The sequence below is a fragment of the Danio rerio genome, chromosome 12 (genome assembly GCF_049306965.1).
Source record: "Danio rerio strain Tuebingen ecotype United States chromosome 12, GRCz12tu, whole genome shotgun sequence".
NCBI classification, from domain to species: Eukaryota; Metazoa; Chordata; class Actinopteri; order Cypriniformes; family Danionidae; genus Danio; species Danio rerio.
The window spans coordinates 5,425,932-5,450,686 of record NC_133187.1 but is presented as its reverse complement, the minus strand read 5'-3'; the positions used below and the strand labels follow the sequence as shown (position 1 = coordinate 5,450,686).

At 37.0% G+C, this 24,755-nt stretch overlaps 3 protein-coding genes across 10 annotated transcripts in view; 1 reads left to right on the top strand and 2 right to left on the bottom strand.

Moving 5' to 3' along the window:
- Window positions 1-24,755, top strand: part of fra10ac1 (FRA10A associated CGG repeat 1) — an 855,621-nt gene that overhangs the window by 279,656 nt on the left and 551,210 nt on the right. The gene's annotated exons all lie outside the window — the stretch shown is intronic.
- Window positions 1,405-12,898, bottom strand: cd79b (CD79b molecule, immunoglobulin-associated beta). 6 transcript variants are annotated; one of them, XM_073918129.1, is made up of 7 exons: window positions 12,787-12,893; window positions 8,772-9,152; window positions 8,269-8,456; window positions 5,316-5,612; window positions 5,117-5,235; window positions 4,967-5,020; window positions 1,405-2,697 (listed from the first exon to the last, which is right to left on the bottom strand). In XM_073918129.1, the coding sequence occupies exons 3-7, from the start codon at window positions 8,318-8,320 to the stop codon at window positions 2,593-2,595; spliced, it is 627 nt and encodes a 208-aa protein (XP_073774230.1). In that variant the 5' UTR covers window positions 8,321-8,456; window positions 8,772-9,152; window positions 12,787-12,893; the 3' UTR covers window positions 1,405-2,592. The 6 variants fall into 6 exon arrangements, with proteins under 6 accessions (XP_073774230.1, XP_073774232.1, XP_073774228.1 ...); XM_073918131.1 differs by lacking the exon at window positions 8,772-9,152 and having other exon boundaries at window positions 12,787-12,898; XM_073918127.1 differs by having other exon boundaries at window positions 8,269-9,152; window positions 12,787-12,895.
- scn4aa (sodium channel, voltage-gated, type IV, alpha, a) overlaps window positions 15,783-24,755 on the bottom strand; it is a 37,232-nt gene continuing 28,259 nt past the window's right edge. Inside the window, exons 16-26 of one of the 3 annotated variants that reach the window (XR_012387691.1) lie at window positions 24,095-24,460; window positions 22,724-22,856; window positions 22,462-22,616; window positions 22,201-22,374; window positions 21,979-22,101; window positions 20,199-20,394; window positions 19,413-19,466; window positions 18,677-18,814; window positions 18,467-18,571; window positions 18,114-18,384; window positions 15,783-17,396 (exon numbers count right to left, since the gene is read on the bottom strand). Coding sequence is in view for 2 of the 3 variants with exons in the window: in XM_017358479.4 (XP_017213968.1) it covers window positions 16,093-17,396; window positions 18,114-18,384; window positions 18,467-18,571; window positions 18,677-18,814; window positions 19,413-19,466; window positions 20,199-20,477; window positions 21,979-22,101; window positions 22,201-22,374; window positions 22,462-22,616; window positions 22,724-22,856; window positions 24,095-24,460 (3,102 nt within the window). In the remaining variant the exon portion in view is untranslated. 3 annotated transcript variants of the gene reach the window in all.

The following is a 24,755-nucleotide window of genomic DNA, read 5'->3' as shown; positions in this document are numbered from 1 at the left end:
GCGACAGATAACTCGTCTTTTAATTTATCTTTGCAGCAGTCTTGTTTATTCCAGCCTTTCTCATACTAATATCTGTCTAAAATGACCACAAGATGGCGCGTTTTCCTTCACTGCAGGATAATATTAAGAGGCTAAACAACAAAACACTGCGAGACGGTCCTCTGTCTTCTCTATTTCCAAAAGTGTGCTCTTGCTTGGTTAAATTTGTTCATCATAGGGGAGGGTGGGGACTGTTGCAACACTTCTTGCATTTCTTTTATTTTCTCACAGACAGTTTTTCGTGGAAACACAAAATTTTTATGAATTTTTGAACAGACAAAATGCAATTTATCCAGAGCAGGGGGATGACAACATTCATTAAAATGTAACAATAAAAAAACCTAAAACATCAAGCTGGATTTTATTGATATTTTAATGGTAAACAGACTAAATGTAAATTTGTTAAAATGTTAAATGTGTTAAACTGACCATAGAAATACAGAATATTAAAAGAACAAGCAACAGCCAATTATCAAGCTAAAAAACTGGAATATTTTTTTTCTTTCTGAAAATCTAGACTGAACTTTGATTAAAATACACTTCTGTGAACCTTGAAATTAATTAATCAAAGAATCAAAGTATTAATCAAAGAAACTGTAATAAAATTAATATTGTACATCGTTAATATGGCAAGCTTTGAAGTGATGTTTGTGATAGGGGACACTTGCAACAGCATGTTCTAACTCTGTCAACCATGATGAAACTGTCTATGCTAGACAGATACAATAGTTTTAACGCTACACCTATTTGAAGAAAACAGCGATTTAAATTATATGAATGATTAATGTTTCACAAAAACATTATTTCCCAGTGATGGGTTGCAGCTGGAAGGGCATCCACTGCGTAAAACACATGCTGAATAAGTTGATGGTCTATTCCACTGTGATGACCCCATATTAATAAAGGCACTAAGCCAAAAAGAAAATGAATGAAAACAGAAATTTTCTAAAGATTAAAAAAATTACTTTTTTACCTTAAAAAAAATTACTTTTTTTTACCTTTTAGAAAATTACCTTTCTGATTGCAGGAGGGTCTAAATGAGAATATGTACAATATTATCACTCTAGCTCATTCCTGAATGGAGGAGTAAGTCTTGTTGCAACTGCCCCATGCTGCAGCCGTCCCCACTCTCCCCTGCATTATATTAAGTATTAGTATTGAGCTCAAATGTCTAAATGTGCTCGATTTTAGTTTGTTTGTTTTTTATATGCAAAGAAGTCTAGGGTGATTGTAATATGCAAATAGCAATTGTGCAAACTTTGAAAAAAGGTTATATGACACTAAAATGACACGACAGTTTCCTAACAGAGTAATGTCTACATTTACAAAATGCATCAAAATTCAGTAGCACGTTTTAGACAGAAACAAATTCAAAACAAAACTTTATAACATTTCAAAATTCACAAAAAATACACATTTATGTCAGATAGTGACATTTAAAATGTTAAATCTATACAGACAGTCATATGTTGTTTGATGTTGAAGCCACATCAGATAAAATGCATGAAAAATAAGCTAAAAAAGCGATGTTGTGGAAAACACCTGATTCTCACATGCTTATTTTAACAGAAATGAAGTGAAAGTGGATATTTCTGCCTTCAGAAGAACAGTTCCTCACCACTAGTATTTATTTCCACATATGAAGCACCTTTTTATGAATGACCAGCCAGAGCCAGTGTATTTATACAACAGACATACTGTAAAAATCAAACACACTAAATACCCAGTATATTACAGGACATCAGCTGGTAAAATAAACAAGCAACAAGAACAAAATGTAAAAATACTACGATGTCCTTGAATAATCATTATGTAAATGTTTACATGCATTAACAAGAACTAAAACTACATGCTTATTTATATATAGTACTATCAGTTACAATACGTCACCTTAGATTTATAAGGTTCTATCAGACATTTCTGTCAAAATTGAGTTATTGACATTTTCCTATCAATTGACAACTTATTTACATTATGGGATTTTTTATATAAGTTATTTACATTTTAACAGTTTTTATTTAAAAAAACAAATGTTACACACTTACTGTTTGCTATGGAATGCAAAAACTTTGAAGCTCAATATCTCGAAATCATTCAGAATGCAGATACAACCTTATAGTTCTAAGGTGACGAATAGTAATAACAGTTTCAAACTGAAAGTGAAATCTTTAGCATGTTCACACACACACACACACACACACACACACACACACACACACACACACACACACACACACACACACACACGCACACACACACACACACACACACACACACACACACATATATATATATACACAAAACACAAACAATGAGACTGAAAGCATCCACCTGCGTCTGGTGTTAAAGCTGAGATCTGGTGATTATTAGATTATTATTAAAATGTAAAGTTTTCTAATACCAAACTAAGCACCAAACCCCATCCTAACACCCAACTGTCATTGGGGGATGAGCAAATCATACTAAAATGTATGAATGCGCTCATTCAAATTGATACAAATTAGCCACTAAATCAAAAAAGTATGAAATGGTGTGAGATATCGTTGGTTTTTCTCACTCTTGGCATGGAGACTCAACTTGCCAAGCTGCATCACTGCTCTGGGCAAACGTTGAGATGTCCTCATACACATCTCCACCAACCTGCTCGATTTCCAAACCCTGTTTATACAACACAGAAGAAACAACATACTGAATATAGTCTATTTCAAGTGTTCACACTTAGCTGATGATTGATTATAAAGCTTGTTTGGCATGCTGTCCTGGGAGAGAGTCCTGAGCTTATAAGATCCTCGAGGCCAGGGCTCTCTCCCGTTTGCCAGGCGAGAGGGGAGTTTGAGCTTAGGTAGATATCAAGAACTCCCCTGCTGTAGTAGCTAATGAACAGATAGTGATTGCTCTACTACTTGCTAGGAGCATGTCTATGTTGCTGATTTGGATTAGTCAATAAACTTAGGTGGCATGTTTTTAGACGTTTTTGGACGTTATATATATATTGTTTTTCGCTGCTTCTCTCATGGCTTGCTTCACTATGTGAAGTTTATTTATAAATTAATTTCGAGAGGATCACATACTTATGATTGACCACAGCCGGTCCCGCATTAGCTAAAAACGATCCTCCAATCAGATGAATCCTAACCCAGGTAGCAAAGAATTTTGGCCCAGATTTAGCATAAAGCTGGCACAGCAGGCATTCATCCAGCACTGGCATACAGCATGTGGGCCAAACATGGCCCAGTTTTGGCCCAGATGTCAAATGTAGTATTTGACCCAATTTTTAAAAACGTATATGTGGGCCACGTAAGTTTGGCCTATCCTGACCCACTTTTAAAATACATTTAAATTATTTTTGATTTAAGAAAAAAATCTATCAATCAGGTCGCTTCAAGAAAAGCACAGCCATAAAGCAAAATGCTTGATGGGTTTATAAAAAACAATGCAGTCGTGTAACACCAACACATCTGGCCCAGTTCTGGGTTATTAACTTGTCTGAGACTTAGCCCAGATATGGTCCATGTCCTCTTGTATGGAAGCCAGACTTAGTCCAATCAATTCACTGCGGCATGTGGGCCAAGCAAATGCTGAGGGTGTGGGCCAGATCTGGGCCAGAGAAATTTTGCTATGGGGGAAGTCAGTATAAATAACCACAGTCTTTATTCCACAATCATCTTCGTCTGGAAGAAACCCCCCTTCCTCCTCTTCTCCTCCCTCCTTTACCTAGATTGGGCGGCATGCAATGGTTAGCACTGTTGCCCCACAGCAAGAACACAGATGGCTCTGGTCCTCGCAGAGCCGGTTGGCGTTTCTGTGCAGAGTTTGCATGTTCTTCCCGTGTCCGCCTGGGTTTCCACTGGGTTCCCTGGGTTCCTCCCACCGTAAACCAACTAAACCAAATGGGCACCATAGTCTAGCTCCCAGCATCAGTGTTTTCTTCTCAGAGCAGTTCAGTTTTAGCCACACCAGCGGGGGAGTTTTTGAGATCTCTTTCATTCATTCATTTTCTTGTCGGCTTAGTCCCTTTATTAATCCGGGGTCGCCACAGAGGAATGAACCGCCAACTTATCCAGCAAGTTTTTACGCAGCGGATGCCCTTCCAGCCGCAACCCATCTATGGGAAACATCAACACACACACTCATACACTACGGACAATTTAGCCTACCCAATTCACCTGTACCACATGTCTTTGGACTGTGGGGGAAACCGGAGCACCCGGAGGAAACCCACGCGAAGGCAGGGAGAACATGCAAACTCCACACAGAAACGCCAACTAAGCCGAGGTTCGAACCAGCGACCTTCTTGCTGTGAGGCAACAGCACTACCTGCTGTGCCAATGCCCGCCGTTTTTGAGATCTACCCAAGCTTAATCTCCCCACTCGCCCTGCGAACAGGAGGGAGCCCTGGACTTGAGAATGCCTTGAGCTCAGGGCTCTCTTGATGGACAGCATGCCAAACAAGCTTATTATAAATCAACAGCTAAGTGTGAACTCTTGAAATTTGTCTTGATTTTCAGGGATAGTGCATTTAAAAAAGAAAATACTGTCATTATTTATTCACACTGCTTTTCTTTCCTTTTGATAGGATATTAGAAATAATGTTGTAAAAAACGGCCACTGGTTTCCATAGTCTTTTTGTTTTGTCAATGAATGTTCTTTTCCTCTGACGATATGTTTGTAATTTTCTACTTTTTTTGTCAACAGAATAAAATGCAGAAATGTTTTGAACAACACATGTGTAGAGGACGAGATTTGACCAAGACTCAAGGGCCTGAATGTAGCAAAAATAATGTATATGATTACAAGTACATCACAACTCTAAATTCATAAACTCATGTAAAAGAAAAAGGCATGTGTGTTTTCACTTCCCGTCCTGCATGCAACAATAACTTCAGCACTCTGAGCTAAATCTCAATCAACCGTAAACCTGCATCACCTCATATATGTGGTCATCCTCTGGCTCCTCATATTCAGCCTCTTCTTTCTTCTCCTGTAATCAAACACAATGAGAAACAGTAGCTAGTGTTAGTGACGCGTCCAAAAAAGTCAACACATGCAACAGAGAAATGTGGAATAAGTTAATTACCAGTTTGTAAAGTCGAACCAGAGGAACGACAATGCACAAAACCAAGAGGAAAGCCTGAAGGAAAATGATGACATCCTTAACTCTAGATCTCATCAAGACAGCATGAGGCTCGCTATATCCTGAGGATAAACACAAGGAGATATTTATCTCACACACAGGCTATAAAAAAAAAGATGTTAAAACAAATGACGATACTTACTGGATACTTGAAGTGCAGTTCCTGGTCCGAACGTATCATTTAATTTACAAACGTAAGTGCCACTGTCCTCAGTCTCCACTTTCTTTAAAGTAATGGAAGCATTTTTATCATTGTTCCTGTCGTTAATTGTTATTCTCTGGTCATTCGTAAGTGAGCTTTGGTAATTCTTGTTTTTGAACCACTGTACACGAGCTGGCCCGCGAGTGGGATTCGACGGCACACAGTATATGATCACAGTCCGACCTGTCTTAACGCCAATAAATCTGGGCTTCTGGAATACAATGATGCTTCCTTCAGCTGAAATGATAAGATGCATGAGGAGAGAAAAAAGACAACACATTTAAGATTGCAGTGGTCTTTTGCTGTAACAAATCCACACAAGTAAATCTACACTCTCAGAAATAAAGGTACGTAAGCTGTCAATGGGGTGGTATCTTTTCAAAAAAGTACAAACTTGTACCTAAAAGGTTCATATTAATACCTCAAGGGTACAAATACTCTTATTTCATGCAGCTGCCATTTTAAAGAACCAAAGCGAGGCTGCGGTGGGAAGAAACCCGAAAGTATAGGACCAGCACTGTAAACATTGCAGTAACATGCTGTGCACTACAAAACTCCGGCTGTTGTTGAGATTTCAAAATACAATGGTGTAAACATCACTTTAATATCATCCAGTTCAGTTTAATTTAAACAATTAAAAGCAAATTAGCATCAAACAATATTACAATTTCTGTAAGAGTAATATGCTCAAGTGTCCTCCTAGGCTTCAGTTCATAGCACCAGTTAAACACCTTGGGTACGCTTTCCTGCTTAAAACACTGATAAAAAACTGCAGTCCTCTTTAGCACATCCTCGTGTTGTCTGTAATAGAACAAAATCCGTCCATTTCTGCTAACATTGAAGCGCCGCTGAGCGCGGATGACTCGACTGCTCTTCACGACTGCTTCACACTCCAGTCTCCGTGTATCTGTGTTTGCACTCAGTTTACTGCTCTTCACCCAGTGCAAACACAGATACACGGACACTGGAGCGCGAAGCAGCCTTGAAGATCAGTTGTGTCATTAAGCAGATTGCTCGTCTGTGTTTGTGCTCGGTAAACAGTGGAGGGTGAACGAATGACTTTCTCGGCCAATCAGAAGCATTTCTGTTGAACAGGTGAACACAATGGCAAATCTGTCTGTTTTAAGAAAGCCATAAACATTGCCTGAAATGTTAGCGGAAAATTGACAATTTTTCTTTTAATTCAGTATCGTGACAAGTCTAATATAGTGAAAGAATCAGTTCATTAACTCGAGTTTGATATCCCTTTTTATTTTTACCATTAATTCGGAATGGACCTTCGGGTCACTGGGAAAGCGGTGAAATCATAAGTTTGTGTCACTTTCTCCTTGCTGATAAGATATACAGCCAGGTACACAACGTTCCTATTTAACTACCAACGATACATCCGGGATCGTATGAAACTTAGATTTCGCTTATAATAATGCCGGCAGCGTGAAATCAGGGGGGGTTACAATGAAACGTAAGTATTTTATGATTTGCCAGTTTAGTGGCTAATTCGTATGAATTCGTACGAGTTCAGTTATACGAAAATGTACAATTTAAAAAAATAGGCGTGGCACCTAACCCCACCCCTAATCCCAACCGTCATTGGGTGATGAGCAAATCGTACTAAATTGTACGAATTAGATTGTACGAATTCGTACAAATTAGCCACTAAATCAAAAAGTTACAAATTGCCGTGAGATGGCGTTGACTTTTGAGGTACCAATATGGACCCTTGTACAAATGTGTACCTTTTGAAAAGGTATTACCCCAGTGACAGCTCTTGTACCTTTATTTCTGAGAGTGTACGGAACATGATTGTTATTAAAAAATACTGAATAATAACCGTATTATAAGCTGATACATGAGGGGAAAATACATAGGACAGAACCTATGTCTCATGGCAATTCGTAACTTTTTGATTTAGTGGCTAATTTGTATGACTTACAATCTAATTAGTACAATTTAGTACGATTTGCTCATCCCCCAATGACGGTTGGGGTAAGGGGTGGGGTTAGGTGCCACGCCTCTTTTTTAAAATCGTACAATTTCGTACGACTGAACTCGTACGAATTCGTACAAATTAGCCACTAAACTGGCAAAATGTAAAATACTTACATTTTCTCGTGAGGTTAGGCTGGACAGAACACATTTATATTGCAGTGGTCTTTTGTTGTAACAAATCAGCACAAGTGTATCCACAAAATATGATTGTTATTATAAAAACAGTCTGAATGCTAACAGCTTTATAAGCTGTTAACAAGGTCTTAACATATTTGGCGAATGCAAACTTGTTTTGAAGTAAAAGTGGACTTCCTCTTTCGCTCACAGATGGAAAGGAAGAACAACACTGAAAACAAGTCTAGGGCAACTGTAATATGTAAATAGCAATCCTTCAACTTTCAGACAAAATGTCATACACTGTAGAAATGCAGGGTTCCACACAATTCTTTCACGTTTTCCCAACACAAATAGATTAAGTTATCTAATTTAAGTGGATTAAACATACTGTGAAACTATTAAGTTGTCAACAAAAATCGCAATAACTGTGTTGATGAAAGTAGTTTGAGTGTACATTATAATAATCCTGGGTTCCACACATTTGACTTGTGTTGGCACAACATGAAGGAATTAAGGTAACTTTTTAGTTTTGACAAATTTAAGTGGATTGAACATGAAGCAATTAAGTTGCTCCCAAACAAACTCAATAATTGTGTTGTTTCACATCATTTTAAATAAGTAGTTTGAACAAACAACCAATGTAATTTTTTGGAGTGTATCAATCAAAAACCAGATCAAATTCTTGTTAAAATATACAAAGTGTATTAGTAATAGCAACAGAAACATATTTGAAGCTCAAATAATACTGCTGCTGTTTTTTTTTTAAATGTCTTAAGCAGTAACTTACCTGACAGGTAAATCAATGCCATGACTGAGAATCCCAGCAAGAAGTGATGCATGATGTTGAAGTCTTCAAATCCACCTCTGAAAGTAATGTAGACGTCTGTCACAGAGAGTGAACAGAAGGAGTACAGCTCACCAGAGCACAGTCCTGCCTCTGCCAGAAGGTGCAGGTCTAAAGCTGTGAAGATACTTCTGAGAAACATGCAAATCAATACACTCATGCATCAAAGTGTCAAGAACCAAGTGAATAAACCTGATGCCAAATGTGATGAACGCTGTTTCAACATTCATGAGTCAAATAACTTAACAACAAACAAATGGAATGGTCAATCATCAGGGCAAAATGAGAAAATAATAACAAAAAAGTTGATGTTCTTGCAGAAGAAAGGGGATTTAAAGGATTATTTCACTCAGAACTGTGTCACATCCCAGCACAAATTTGCTTTTGTTTTGTATTTTCTTTCATTCTTTCTTTGTTCTTCTCTAGTCAGACATAATGACCATCACCTGTTGGCAATGACGAACTGCTCACTGATTGGAGGATGAGAGGAGTGTATTTACAGTAGTCCATTACAGGAGTGGTCAGTCCTGATTCTGCAGAACCACCATCCAGCAGAGTTTATATCCAGCCTCAATTATCAACAGGACATCTCAGGAAGTTAAGCCGGATCTGAACTGGTTCTTCAGGGAAAAGACTGCACAATCCTAGTTCTGGGCTAACTTATGTTTTCCTTTATCTGATGGCTGCTAGGATGAATTTAGTTGTGTCAAAGCCAGTGAAGGGCCTGTAATTTACATGCATAAGTCGGTGCTTTCCGTGTGCATGAGCGGTGCAGTCCGTCACAGTGGGTGGAGAGCAGCAGTCATTGAGCTGTGTGAAGAGCACAGCTGTAACCACACAAACACACTTATCAGACTCTCTTATCACTTAGATCTGTTTGAGGAGGCAAGGAAGCCATTACAGATTTGAAAATGATAAAAGTAAATAAGTATTATGAAATACATCCTTAAATGAGAAGTGAGCCTTTATTGGGTTGTGACTGACTCCACACTCTGTTTATCTTAAATGCTCATTCTTCAGATCAATCAAAAAGGCCAGTCTGAAGGAAGTTAAAAGTACACTAAAATATCATCACTGCAGTCCATTTAAATGAAAATAATTATATACAATTCTGGGAATCAGTGCTTGGACAGAAGTGCAGGAAATCACCTGACAGTGAACTAGATTGCAGCTGTAAACCCAACAATATTTTAACAAATAAATGTAAAGTCCCTGTCTGTGAGCATAATGACGCTTGCATCGTTTTCTAAGGGTTCACTGAGGTTGACATACTGAAGGTGACTTTAAATATTCACATAAAATGAAATAAGTAAGAAGTAAGACCCATTAGACTATTTCGAACATTTTAGCCTGGGTTTAGTTTCTGCGGTTGACAGAAGATTGAAGATGGTCAAGAAGGTTGAGGATTCATGCATACATTGATAAAGTAAAGCAGGAGTTGAATTTCAGCTGTGCTAATATACATTTGGTTTTTAAAACCTACTGTAATCAGAACAGAGAAAGCACCTGACCAATCAGAGCAGACTGCCAGAAAGGACTGATTTCTCAATAAGAAAAATCATTGTTTTTATTGACCGTGGATGGATGTAAACCTATTGTAGGAGACTTTTAAAACTAATTAGGAAACAATAAAACAGCATTATATACTGTTTGCACTTTAATATCTCGCTAGTTATTTTAGAGGTGTGGTCTGAACAATTTCACAATGTAAAAGGTTTGAGATGAAAAACTGACAGGAAAATAGTAACTACAATCATTTGAATGTTTTCTGAAAAATGATGTACTCCCTGACCCTATTTTCCAATCATCCAATCAGATTTGTGGAACAAGTTTACAGTTTACGTCAAGTTTAGTCTTACAATCAGAGTTAGGCACTTCTACATAGTTACTATTTTATAATAAAGACCGGTTGCAATAGCAAACTGTGTTTTGCGGTAGAATGCCAAATTCGCAAAACAGAAAACTTAACTCTTACCGTACACCACACTGCTTTTAATGCTAAGCACAGACGTTAAAAGGGAGCTGAATGGAGTGAGGACCTTATTTGAAATGCTCGACTCTGCAGTTCTCATTTCACATCAGGTAAGTTCATGCTGATGTGAATCATACACATCACTCGTTTTTTAATTGCTGCAATGATTTCAGACAAAACAGTTAAATATGGTTCATTAAACCTGCAGACACTGAATGCTTAGAATGAAATGTAACGATGTAGGTTCACATACCCTGTCATACAGGTGCAGTTCACTGTCAGAATGCAGTTGTTTTGCTTGTTGATGATGACCCAGGCCTTGTACAGTTTCGTCTTCTTTCCTTGACTTTGGCTAGGCCGAACCTCGTTTTTAGCACTACATAGTGTTGAATCTGGTAACCATGAAACATTATTTCGTGCACATGTTCACACAGAACAAAACTTTAGGCATCCAAAGACTTGTAGACCTTTAACTTTTCTCTTATAAAATCACTTGGAGTTTCAATGATATAGTTGTCTGTTTCGGGCTGGATGCTTGGTCATTTCATCTTATCCGTCTATCGCAAATTAACCTGTCAGATGAACGCCGCTCACTTTAACGTTAATTTTGCAGAATATCTTTGCTTATTACTGGGTGACAAGCTGTTATAATACGCTGAAAGCATTATGTAAATAATATATATATATATATATATATATATATATATATATATATATATATATATATATATATATATAGTATAATATGTAATCAATATAACTTATTTCTAAGACAAAAACAAACGCTAATATAAATGCTAGTGCTCCCGGTTTATTTCTGCATCCTCGCTGCACGCTCATCTATGTAATGCTGTTTAAATTCTTTCTAATTAGTTTTGAAGGCATCAGCTCTAAACCCCGCCTTTTTGAAAGCCTGCTCTGATTGGTCAGGTGGCTTAGTCTGTGATTGGTGCACTTACAGTATGTTTCAAAAACCTAATGTCCATTAACACATCTGAAATTCAACTCCTTTCATATTAACTAATCAATTTAAGCCTGAATCCTCAAACGTCTTGATCATTTCGACATATCTACAGTTGTTGTACAAACAATACAATTATGGTAAGGTTTAGGAGTAAAAAGTTAGGCTGAAATTATGTTGTTGTGGAGGATTACTGCTTCAGGATCAACAAAATATACTGACCCAGGAATGAGTCTGCAAATGAGGACATGCAGGTTGATGATCCCTGTTTTAGATGAGTGAGGTAACTTCTGTGAGTGATAGGCTATTGGTCATCATGGGAATTACCCTGCATGAGCTCATACTTCACCACTGTTTTGTTCAATGGTTCGAAAGCAGACTGTAATTCACCCGCTGTGTCTGAACCTTAACACTGGTTCAGTGCAGGGAACTATGTGGCCTGAAGACACAGCCAAATAGCACGCATGAGTGCACAGACGCACGCACGCAGCACACGCACACACACTCACTCACAATTGTACAGCTATCTTCCCATAAAAATATTGATTTATACACTGAAAAAAATTAGATGGGGTTAAAAATTATAATTTCAACAGTCAACTGATTTAACTGACACAAAACCACTGAATTAATATGTGTGCGTAATGTTGTTTTTGCCTTATACAGTTTAAGCGATAACGCAGTAATATTTATTTATTTCTTTTTTTTTTATCAAATTACCCCTCTGTGTCTTGTTTTTATATCCAATTCACCATCCAAGACCATCTTTTAGAAGTGTTTGGATGTGGTTAAAATGTATTGTACATTGTTTATACTGAGTAAAGCCTGCTGCAGCTGTTGAACAGTCTCTACAGCACACAGAGCTCCATATTCTGCTCAATCAACACATGATTTTCTGAGCTTTGTTCTGTTTCTCCATTGTTTGCGATTCTTGATTTATTTTAACAAAGTGTCTGGAACTAAAATGTTATGAAAAAAAGCATTTTTAAAATTTTTGAATACTGTATGTTATTTTTTTTACACAGTCATAATTATAAAATGAATATTAGTACTAGTAATAGTAGCAATAGTAACACCAGGATTAAATATAAACATGATATCTTAAATATATATATAACGTATTTATATATATATATATATATACACACACACACACACACACACACACACACACACACACACACACACACACACACACACACACACATAAATTAAATTATATAACCTAATGCATTGGGTTAGAATAGCCCATAGTTGGGAAAGTGCTATAATAACCTATAGTTGGGTTATTTGTTGGGGTATTTTTAACTCAACCATTTTAACAGAGTCACTATTTGACTATTTAACTATCAACCTGCTATTTTGGAAATAAACGCTCCTGTGGTCATTTTTAAACATGAAGCAGTAAAAATGCAAAGAATTCTAAATATCACAATATTTAGAATATCATATTTTTAAATATCACATACCATATCACAACTGACCAATCTATAGATCACTGGATTCCAAAAGTATTAAGACTGGTTACCTGAGGTGAAGACATTTCAAGCTGAGAGTAAAAATAGATGGTGTGAAACAAGAACAGCTATCCGTTCTGAGGCCACTGCGACACACACAGAAAAAGTCATATGGAGCACAAGTCTAATGGAAAAATGGGCTTGATAAACACCTCTGGGAAAGCATATCCATAAACATCACATGATAGCATGCTAAGACTGTAAACACCACTAAAACCTGACATGAGGTGAGCTGTGACATTAAATCTGAGACTGTAACTCAAACCGTTAAAGCATAAAGAGAAATTCCTTTATCTTATTAAATTTATTCCATGAACATTTGAAATGCACACGTACTTACGTGATGATACAAAGAAAAGACAGCATCAGAGAAATATGCTTCTATCTGCAAAATGTATATACAGGCAAACAGAGGCGAGCAAAACCTATAGCACGGCAATGTCTCCTTCCTTGATAAAAATGTAAACAATAGAAAATGTCAGCATATTCATTACAATATTAACATGAAACCAAAACGTGCACGAAACTGCACACAGAACACATACAAGCGTAATGAGATTTGTTTTTTCCTCACCAAACTTCATTCTGATTTTAACGTACAGTAAATGAAGATGTGAGATTTAACATTAGTGTTGTTTGGTAATGACAGATCAAATCTAAAAAACTATACAAGAGGTAAATATATAAACGATTTCAAAAAAGTGCTTCATTAAAAACTTTGCAAAATAAGACATTTTCAGTCATATTAAGACTTCAGAGGAAATCTATCATGTGATGTCTCTAATACATACATCTTTTCCTATTAAAGCGGTGAATGTGCACGGGGGATTATTGCCTTGATGTTTTCAAAATAACATTTAAACTGAAAAAAAAAAGATATTTGATCAAAGGAATTTAAAGGAAGGTGTGAACATATCTTGAGTAAAAAATATATAAATTTCACTTACTGATTTATTAGATAAGCACATGTTTGGTGGCTCTTTTAGACTAACTTTGTAAAGAGAAGAGAATCACTTCAACAGCATGGTGTCAGCAAGTCTGATTAACACCTGGACAGAGAAAGAGAACCTGTTAAAACTCATTATGAGTACATAGTTGGGCATTCTTCAAATATCAGTGCTTCTGTTAAATACAATTAAAAAAATAATATATGTTGAATTACATCAATTTAAAAGTAGGATATTATAACTAATAAAGCACTTAATAACTAAATATTACAGGTGTGATAGATGTTTGCAAACCATATAAATAATCAGGAGTACAATGCATTTTTGAATACCAGGAAGTGCTATAAACTATGCCTTCAATGCTTCAAGTTACTGTTTTTTTTTTTTTTTTACATAATCTTAAGACTGTTTAAGAATGTTTATGTCTTTTGCAGTAGCACATTTTGCTCAAAGTGACTTTGTACACTCCACTGTAAATGATTGTTTTCTGGCCTACTCATTCTACAATTTAGCTGAAAACTGATAATCTGTATTGTGATAGTGTTAATTGTTGCGAATAGTTAAGATTAAGATCAGGATCTGTTTTTTGTTAGCTAAAGGGATAGCTGACCCTAGTCATAATTTACTCAATCTCCACTTGAGGAGTGGTGAATGGTGTGTAAATTAAAAATGTTTGAGTGGCCTGTTTAAATTCTATCCCTCTTTAAAATAATGTTTTTATTTTTCATTGGCACTGAATAACATTTTTTTTAATTTTCCTACAAAAAATTATCCTTTTTTAAAAAAGTTTCTATGGGTGTTAAAGACTCATCCTGTAATCACAAACACTGATGATGAATCTAGACTAAAACTGTGAAATACATTTTTTGATCAACAAAACTATAAAAGTTTTAGGGAGCAATAAACACTGATACAGTTCATACGTATACAAAGACATAAAAAATGATTTCACACTAGATGAAAACTATGATGAACCTGTAAAATGTGAGCTTACATTTTGGGGAAGGAAACTTTATTCTTAAAGACCTTTCCTATTGCCAAATTCAGTCTCAAAACAAGTATACGCAACCCAGGCTTATTCTGAAAACGTACCTCTATATACATTTCTGCAGAGTGACAAAAACGACCCAGGAGCTACATTTATTTGTAATTTTTTATTTTCAGGAATCCACCAGAGGCCGCTGTGTACATTTTTGAGATCCCAAATTTCTGTCGACTGACTGTTTGACTTATTGATTGACTGACTGACTAACTCCCACCGCCTTTCCTGAACCTAACCGATAGTGTTTTCAAAAGCACCGATTGACCCGCCCACTCACTTCCCTAAACCCAACCGACAGTTTTACAAAGGAATCCAGAAAAAGAAAATCGCCTGATTTTTACCATGTTTTCAGATTTTACCACATTCTCACCCTGTTATTTACTTGTTCATTTTATATTTTGGATTCTGTTTTTGTCTTTCATTGCTTTCTGGAGCCATTCTTCACCGGACTTAAACCCTATTGTGATGGTCAACTCCTCTTTGCATCTCAAGTCCTCCAACGTTCATATGAGCTAACTGGACAAACTGGTAACAGCTGGAAAGCCGACCATATGGAGGTAAGCGGTCAGTTGGTAAGCGTGAAAAGCAACGGCGTCATACCGCCCTGTAGCGTTCTTTTTAAAAACAAAATGCAGCCATATGTACTTCTGGCTACATAGTTTGCAATCTTCAGAAATGTATATAGGGCTACATTTTCAGAATGAGCCGATGTTAAGTATACTACTAGTACAAACATGCAGATATTATAGATTTTTCTTTTTGCTTGTTCAGAAATCAGTGCAGAACGATTATCTGGATATAGAATGTCAGTAATGATCAAAAAAAAGAAAAATGAAAGAAAAAAGGAAACGTTTGACTTCAACGACATCAGTGTGCCAAAATCAAATTAATTTTTTTTCTTAAACGGCTATAACTGGAATGGGATATTTCTACCAAACTTGTATGTGTATGAGATGAAATGACATGAAAAAATAGAGGTGTTTTTCTATTGGTGGCATATGAGACAGAAAAAAAATCATTTAAATGTCTATTTAAAAGTGTGCAACCGCAAACATACACATGTATAAAAGGGCAAAAGAACACTGCTAATTAACAACCAATACTGGGACATTTTTAATTGGGAACAAATAAGCAAAAATACTGAATAGAAAAGTTTCAATCAAAGAATAAAAAAGTTCTCCCAAGTAAAATAGCCTTCCAATGCTGTCACACTGAAGCAGTTCCGTGTAATCCTTTAAGATATCCAGTTTCGGAGTTTCTGTTGTTCAGATGACACTCCATTTAACACCACAAGGATTGTCTTTTAGTCCACAGGAATTGTCTGCTAGTTATACTATTGACTCCTTTATCGTTGTTGCATTCTCTGAACTGTTGAAGCTGTGTGTAGTGGGTGCAGACCGGAGGATCACCTCACTGGTGAGCTCCACTGGGAGGATGAGCTGTCCTTGCGGCCTAGGGAAGGTCACTGATGCTCTGGTCTGTGTGACCTGGCTTGGTTTAGGAGGCTGTGAATTTGGCCGCATTGGCCTAGTCTCCAATTCAAGAGCCATGGCAAGTTCTGGATTGCTGCCATATAGGGTATTCATCTTCCTTGCAATCAACCCTTCAGTTTCAGGAGGTTCATTGTCGTTGGGATTCCTAACTTTCCTCTTTGATTGGCGCATGAAGCAGGCATAGCGGATGGCACGCTTGAGAAGATGCCTACGGTATATTCTTTGAACCGCAATGGCTGCTCGCTCTTCCTCCTTCCTCCTGAGAGTGGTGATGATTGGCTCAAACGAGGCAGATGTGGGGTTGTTCATGATGAACTTGGCTTCGATGCTCTCCTTCATGGCATCCATCTCAATAGTGTCGCCAAGTACTTCCCGGGTCACTGCTAAAAGTATATCCTGAGAGTGGATTTTGTCGCCGTTTACAATGGGGATGTCCATGGAGATCAGCTTGAGACGGTTGGGTTTGGCAATTCGTAAAGGCTCCTGCAGGGCATCGACAAAGTCAAACAAGCGGTCGTATTCAATAAACTGCGTAGCATCGACGTCAAACTTTTCCCATGTTTCATCAAACATATCAAAGTCATCCTCACAGAGCGGGTCTCCACTTTCCTCTTGAGCATTGTTGAAGTTCTCCAGAATGATGGCGATGTACATGTTCACGACCACCAGGAATGACATGATGATGTAACTGCAGAAAAACATGATGCCCATGCCAGGATTCCCGCAGTTTCCCCGCACATCTGTACCAGGGTTTTCAAAGTCAGGGTCACAATCAGGAGGGCCACTGTTTAGAATAGGCAGCAGAAGGCCGTCCCAGCCTGCCGAGGTTGTGATCTCAAACAGGCAGATAATGCTGCCACCAAATGTTTCAAAGTTGAAGATGTCATCGATGCCTGCCTGCTTTTTCACATAGGCAAAGTTAGACATGCCAAAGATGGAGAAGATGAACATGATCAGGAACAGAAGCAGTCCAATGTTGAAAAGGGCAGGAAGTGACATCATCAAGGCAAACAAAAGGGTCCGAATGCCCTTCGCCCCTCTGATGAGACGCAGCACACGGCCGATTCTTGCAAGTCTGATGACACGAAACAAAGTAGGAGACACAAAGTACTTCTCAATGATGTCTGATAACATTAGACCTAGGGAAAGAGGAAATTGCGGTTTTACTTAGAGCAATAACAGTAGGAGAGTTTACACAGAGGCACACTCAGGGTGTATTCACACTTGGCAGGTTTGATTCAATTATTGTGGTTCATTTGGGTAAGTGTGAACTTATCTGTTTGTTCTCATCATAGTCATGATGTACCCATCACATGTAAATACAGACTACAGGCATCCTTTTTACTACCCTATTTACAGAGTTTAAGTGTGAAGCCTAAGCAAACAGAACTAAATGTATAATTTTCTTTTTCAGTTCCGACCAAAAAAAAAGTGTGAACACACCCTTTTAGAACATTTAATACATACAATTTTCCAAATCTCTATGATGAACGAAATTGAATCTTGAACAACTAATTTTATACTAGTATAAGCACATTGGGGGAAAAATAACACCACGCTTGCAATGTGTGGCATTTGGGTGTGAGTTCCATGAAATGTTCTAAATACTTGCAAAAGCAAGTTAAAATGGTTATATTTTTATCTCACAGTTGATTGCATTATATTTATATTAAGAACATGGTTTATTTAAAGAGAATGAGCCATAAGCTGATAAAACACTTTCACATTTAACAGTTTCGGTTCAAACTTAACATAAAATCTCTGCACACTTCATTTAGAAAGTGCAACGAAACATGTCAATTTAATAATGTCCTTTCACACGTCTTTCTAATGAACCTGCTGTATTCTACACTTACCTGCAATAGAAAGGATGACTACAACAAAATCAAAGACGTTCCAGCCAATAGTGAAAAAGTACTGTCTGAGTGCAAATAATTTAAGTACACATTCACTTGTGAAGACGACGATGAAGACCAGATTGATCTGGTACAGGACATATTCTTTCTCAGCACTCTGGTCATCCGTCTCTATCATCATGGTCACCATGTTGAGGCAGATTAGCACCATGATAAAAATGTCAAAGAACTGTTTTGATATGAAGTCAAACACCAAACCCTGGATAATATTCTGTTTGGAGAAGAGAAGATTGCATTAATAAATATAACTTAGTTATAAATCCAGCAATGGATCAATTAAAAATGTTTCTTACTGATGGTCGAGGTATAGGTTTTGGACGTTTCTTTGCACCCAGCTTCTTCATGGCATTGTAATACTTTTTCTGTTCCTCAGTCATGAAAATGTCTTTCCCTCCAAAGTGCAGAAAAAACAAATATTGATTATTCTTTCAGTTAATCAATTATCTAAATGTACAACAAAAATGAAAATAATTTAGAGGTACGGTTTAAAAAAAGATGCTTATCTTTGATTTTTGCTGATTGAAGTTGTCAATGATGACACCAATAAAGAGGTTGAGAGTAAAAAAGGAGCCAAAAATGATGAAAATAACAAAATAAAGGTACATGTAAAGGTTGATTTCATATGATGGCTGCTCATCCACCTGTCAAAGAAAATAATTAATGAATGATTCTTAAAATCTAAAGTAGATTGAGAGTCTAAAACTATTTGTCACACCCTTCAATGACCACTCACTGGAGAAAATTTGCACAGCTATTTATATATATTTTAACCAACCCAGGCTCATTCTAAAAACGTAGTCCAGAGGACGTTTCTGGAGACCACGAAATACGTCCCGGGAGGTACGTATTTGTGCAGTTTTTGTTTGCGCGAATCTGCGAGAGGCCGCTGTGCTCGCTTATTCGTATCTCGAACGTCTCTCGCGAGTGCCGTTCGTGCCCCGCTGTTTTCGTGTCAACCCACCAGAGGCCGCTGTCTGACCGACCGAATGATTGACCGCGCGACCGGCCAATCGGCTGACCCACCCTCCTCCTTCCCTGAACCCAACCAGTTTTACCGATTGACCCGCCCGGGTCAGCCGGCAAGCTCGAAAGGGAACAGAAATAATAGTTATGGTCTTTCAATTGACCTTTGAGCAATTAATTTGATCTCAGTAAAACAGTGAGAAATTCATTCCTTGTAAATAATAAATATCCCCTTTGAGCTAAATGTTCCTGGTGGAAAGCTTGTTATTTTCTTACCTCTCTAGAATCCACTGCAGCATACATGATATCCATCCAGCCTTTGAATGTGGCCTATGTGGAAAGAGGTACTTTCTTTATTCAGCATGTCAAATAAAACTCTTTGATTCATTATGGATTTGTTAATAATAAGTTACCTCATTATCTTCTGATGCGGGTAAAGACATAAAAATGCATTCACTCTTACAGTATGTAAATATGCCTAAGCTCTGTTATTATTAAACAAGATGTATACATTGCATATCTCACTTTATTCAAAGTCCAACACTTCATTTTGTATTGGAAATCTTTTTTTTTTTTTTATTGCAAAAAAATCACTTTTGTAAACCTAATTTGATGTAAAATCAAAATGGGTTTTAAATCTTGCATTTGACCACTCTATTTTTGCACTTAAAGGTTATTGTTTTTCAAAACATCAAACAAAACCCACATTTCCCACATTTATGATTCGGGTTGCCCTTATATTTAGGTCACCTCAACTAATATGTACTTACATGTAAACTGAAATGAATCATTTATTACTATGTACTTATTGTGTAAATACATGTTTTACATTGTACTAATGATTGATTAAATACATCCATGTAATTACATCTCTAGTTAATTTTAGTACTTACATTATTAATTACACTGTTAACTCACACTTAAACCTACCCATACCACCAAGCTTGTCCCTAATACACATCTTATCCCACCAGAAGTTTTCTGTAATACATTGTGAACAGTAAAATGAAACCATGACTATTAATGGCCATGCATATAAACTGAATTCAGGAGAAAACTCACAATCTGCAGCAGAGAGAGGTAGCCGAGTCCCACGTTGTCGTAGTTGACCTTGACATTGACCCATCGCACCTCGTTGGTGTACATCAGTGCCATGCAGTCACTCTTGTTGTTGACTACATCCATGGGGATCCGTTCCTCTGTGGTGGTGTTGATGCAGTGGTAGAATTTTCCGGCAAACAGATTGACCCCCATAATGCTGAAGATGAGCCAGAATATCAGACACACCAGGAGCACGTTAAAAATAGAGGGAATGGCACCTACAAGTGCATTCACTACCACCTGTATGGAGTAGGAACACCATAATGAATTAGACATAGGTGAGTAATCAATATTTATGTAAAAGGGCATATGAAAAAAAGACTTTCTTAGTCAAAAATGATGCATTCATTCCTCCAGTTGTTTTCTTTGCTAGGTTACACTGATGGCCATTAAGTGAACTGCAGCCAGTGACTTGTTTAGGCCCACACGGAATCTGCAAGTGCAGAAATCTGCAGATTTCCACAGATTTTTAGCCCATCAATAAGTCCATGAATGCTTGTGTAAATGTATATTTATTCAGTTTTTAAATTCATTCAACTAATATTATTGTGACATAATAAAAGTAATATTAAAATGTTGATTTGATTTATTTACAGTACAGTTTATAAAGTAATATTTTCTGTCTTTTAGTATATTTTGAGAGACTTGCTTTGTTTACCAAATAAGTGGATTTAATTTGATTTGCATTGTAAAAATTTAATAAAAGTTAAATATGTATTATTTTTAATTATTTTATATATTACATTTTTAGTTATGATTCTCTTAAAATAATTCTGCATAAATCTGCAGATTTGTGACAAAATTCTCCATAGAAATAGCAAAAAAGGTCCTCAGATTCTGTCTGGCCCACACACAACAGATTCAAAAACGTAATGCCCTCATACACTCAAAATGTTTCATAGCTTTAAACTAGAAATCTCTTACTGTACCTTTAACCTAATCTTTCTTGATTTGCCTAATTTCTACATAATTATCTATTATTTAAATATGTTTATACATTAATAAAGAATTTTAAATTTTCTGTATTTAACTTGCAAACCAGTGTCAAAATTAAGAAAATTCTACATGCCACTTTTTCCTTTTGACTTTTGATAACTTTACAAATTGCTCAGTAGGCATCCTTTTAAAAGCAATATGCTAAGATTAACATCATATCATGTTATAGACAATCCCTCTTCCCAGTAATGCTGTCATTACCAACACCTATTTAATTGACAACATTAAAACCTGTTTAAGCAAGCACAAGCCTTTTTTGTGCTTTTGCACAAAATAAAGATTTTGCCATGATTTACTCATCCTTCACCTATCAAAAACTTGTTGGACTTTTTTTTCTTCTGACAAAGAAAACAAAATACGATATACTGAAGAATTTCTGAAACTGCTTGCCATTGACTTCCATAGTATTTTCCCTCCCCTAAGTAGATGTCAATATTTAACATTTTTTTTCAAAATATATTATTTTGTGTTCAGAAAATAACAAAGAAACAAGAAAGAATAAGAAAGAAACTCATAAAGGTTTGGAACCACTTGACGAAGAGTAACCTTATATTTTTGGGTGAACTATCCCTATAACAAATGCTACATAAACTAAAAATGTTATCATTGTCAAATGCTATTAAAAATAAATAGTAAAATCAATATGGTCACACATCATATTAAAGACAATTCCAGCACTTTAATTAGCAACTAAAGAATCAAACACAAATAAACATACACAAGTGAAGAGAGATTCATTCCTTACCCTCATTCCTTCAAATCTGGATAGGGCTCGAAGTGGACGAAGAGCTCTAAGTGTCCTGAGAGATTTGATTGCCCCCAGCTCAGAGTAGCCCATTAAATTAGCCGTTAAACTGACCAGAGACACCTAAAATAAAATAAAAAGTTTACAAATCATTAACGTTGACAGTTTGTATTTTTTGATATTGTATAAAATGGAGGTATTTGGCACAAAAAGGTAACTCACATCCACAATGAGGAAGTCCAGCCAGCACCATGCATTAGTGAAGTAGGTCTTGAAGCCATATGCCACCCACTTCAGTAACATCTCCACTATAAAAATATATGTAAAGACTTTATCAGCATACTCCAGAATGGTCTTGATCACTCTGCGCCTCTCAATGTTGATATCCTCAAAAGCCTGGCAAAGAGAAAAGATTGATACGTCAAGTTAGGAAAAGTTCCCATTTACATAAGATTATTCTTTTATTCTAATTGAAAAACACACCAGTGCTCCACTGCTAAGGAGGATCATAAAGATGATGAAGGTCTCAAAGTAATCATGCTCAACGATGGTGAAGCATGTCCTTCTGAGGTTCCACCATTTTTTACCCCATCCTTCTGTGATGTCAACACTCAAACATGCACATCGCCTAATACAGCCTAAGTTTAAAGAGAGACCCATTAATAAACATATAATAAATGACATTTATGGCCTTGATATACGATGAGTGCAGTATGGTCAAAAATGAAGGAAAATGAATGCAAACCCTCTGTGAAACAGGCCTCTGGTTCTTCAGGTTCTGGTTCCTCTTCTTCTACCTCTTCAGGTTCAGGCTCAGGTTCTGGAGGCTGGTAGTCCACTGTGCTACAAACCGAAGAGTCACCATCATTAAGAGTGGCCTGTGTAGCACACAGCACAAAAAAGAGGAGAGAACAAAAAGGTGAAAGACAAAATGTACATATTTAATAAAAAAAACGTTTGATTAATCTTGTTAATCATCTTGAGAGATTAATGATTAAACTTAATGAAGGCAGCATAGTCATTCACTCATTCATTTTCTTGTCGGCTTAGTCCCTTTATTAATCCGGGGTCACCACAGCGGAATGAACCGCCAACTTATCCAGCAAGTTTTTACACAGCGGATGCCCTTCTAGCTGCAACCCATCTTTATGAAACATTCACACACACATTCATACACTACGTACAATTTAGTCTACCCAATTCACCTGTACCGCATGTCTTTGGACTGTGGGGGACACCGGAGCACCTGGAGGAAACCCACGCGAATGCAGGGAGAACATGCAAACTCCACACAGAAACGCCAACTGAGCCGAGGCTCGAACCAGCGACTCAGCGACCTTCTTGCTGTGAGGCGACAGCACTACCTACTGCAACACTGCTTCGCCCAGCATATTCATGTATACAAAATTAAAAATGACCTACTTCTTGCATTACAGGATTATTCTTGGATGCCACAACTTTGAAAATGCCTTGTCATTAAAATTAGATCACCATTTTAACCCTCCTGTATGTTTTAGAATTGTTTATACACCGTTTAAAGGATATATTTCTTCAGAGTCTCCAAACTTTATGTTTTTCTTTCTGCTGTTAAAATGGTCAACAGCGCATATGATGCACAAAATCATTTCTATGTTTATCTAGCATACTTAACGGTTTTTAGCTTTCATAATATTTTTCAAAATAGTGGTACACAGCACAGTATTGAGTGCAACTGTTGGGTTCTGGAAGTAAAAAATCCTTAATTTTCTTCATATGGAAACCAATTTTTAGCTCTGAGGCAGTAAATTAAATTGTGTATTGTATTTGTACTGTATTCAATCTATGGACACAACTATAATTGTTTTGCTTTTCTTCGTCTATTCAGTTTTTCTTCACCAATTCAGTCAATGCTTCAAGGGATTGTAGTTATTTTCCTCATTAAAGTTCTCAAGAACTAACATTACAGGAAAAGGTATCAGGCACGAATGAACTTTATAACATTACTACAAAGTATCTAATGTTATGTGAAGTATACATCTTATAGTCTCATCGTCTCATGCTTGAAGAAGAAAATACTTTAGAAACTTCTGACGCCACTAATTCTAGATACTGATAAAGTTAAACTGGACTGCCTTACCTTTGCGTCTTCCTCATCAGAAGATTCAGAGTCCTCATCTTCCTCCACATCAGACTCACAACGAGCAATAGGTACAGTCAATGTTGGAGACAAACAGTTGGTCAAACCATCTGCCATTTTTCCTTCATCAAGGTGATTTAAAGCGTACAGTTCTATGTCTCCCTCCCCTTCCTCTTTGGTATTATCAGGTTTCTTTCCCAGAATCCGTTGCACCATACTGGCAACTAAGGCTTTAACCCAATCGATACCCCTGGTGATGCGGCCAATGGCAATCTGAAGGTTGTTCATCTCTCCATCATCATCACCTCCAGACAGGTTATCTCCACTGAAGGAGCTAAGCAGCAGGGCCAGAAACAGATTCAGCACCTGGAAAAACAAAGGTAAGGAGGTTAAGAAGATAAACACATTTAAGACATAAAAAACATTTCTTTAACTCAAGTGTTGGAGTGTGAGTCTAGCAAAAACAATATCAAGATCAAGGGGTTGATAAACCATGTGCTATCTACTCAAAAAAACAATGGACATAAATAGAGATGCTCCAAATGGTCGGCCAGAAATTGGTATCGGCCAATAATCACATTTAATGAATCTATCGGTACTCGCTGATCTGGTCAGTCTCATGAATTGATCGCAAGTGTTTGTGTTAGTTTGAAATGAGCAA

Bases quoted from the DNA above. Each gene is read 5' to 3' on its own strand.
- cd79b (XM_073918127.1), bottom strand. From the start codon at position 8,485: ATGAGTGTATTGATTTGCATGTTTCTCAGAAGTATCTTCACAGCTTTA. The intron at 5,613-8,268 runs GTAAGTTACTGC...TTATCATTTCAG, and splicing joins GGCATTGATTTACCTGTCAG to CTGAAGGAAGCATCATTGTA. The intron at 5,236-5,315 runs GTAAGTATCGTC...GTTTATCCTCAG, and splicing joins AACTGCACTTCAAGTATCCA to GATATAGCGAGCCTCATGCT.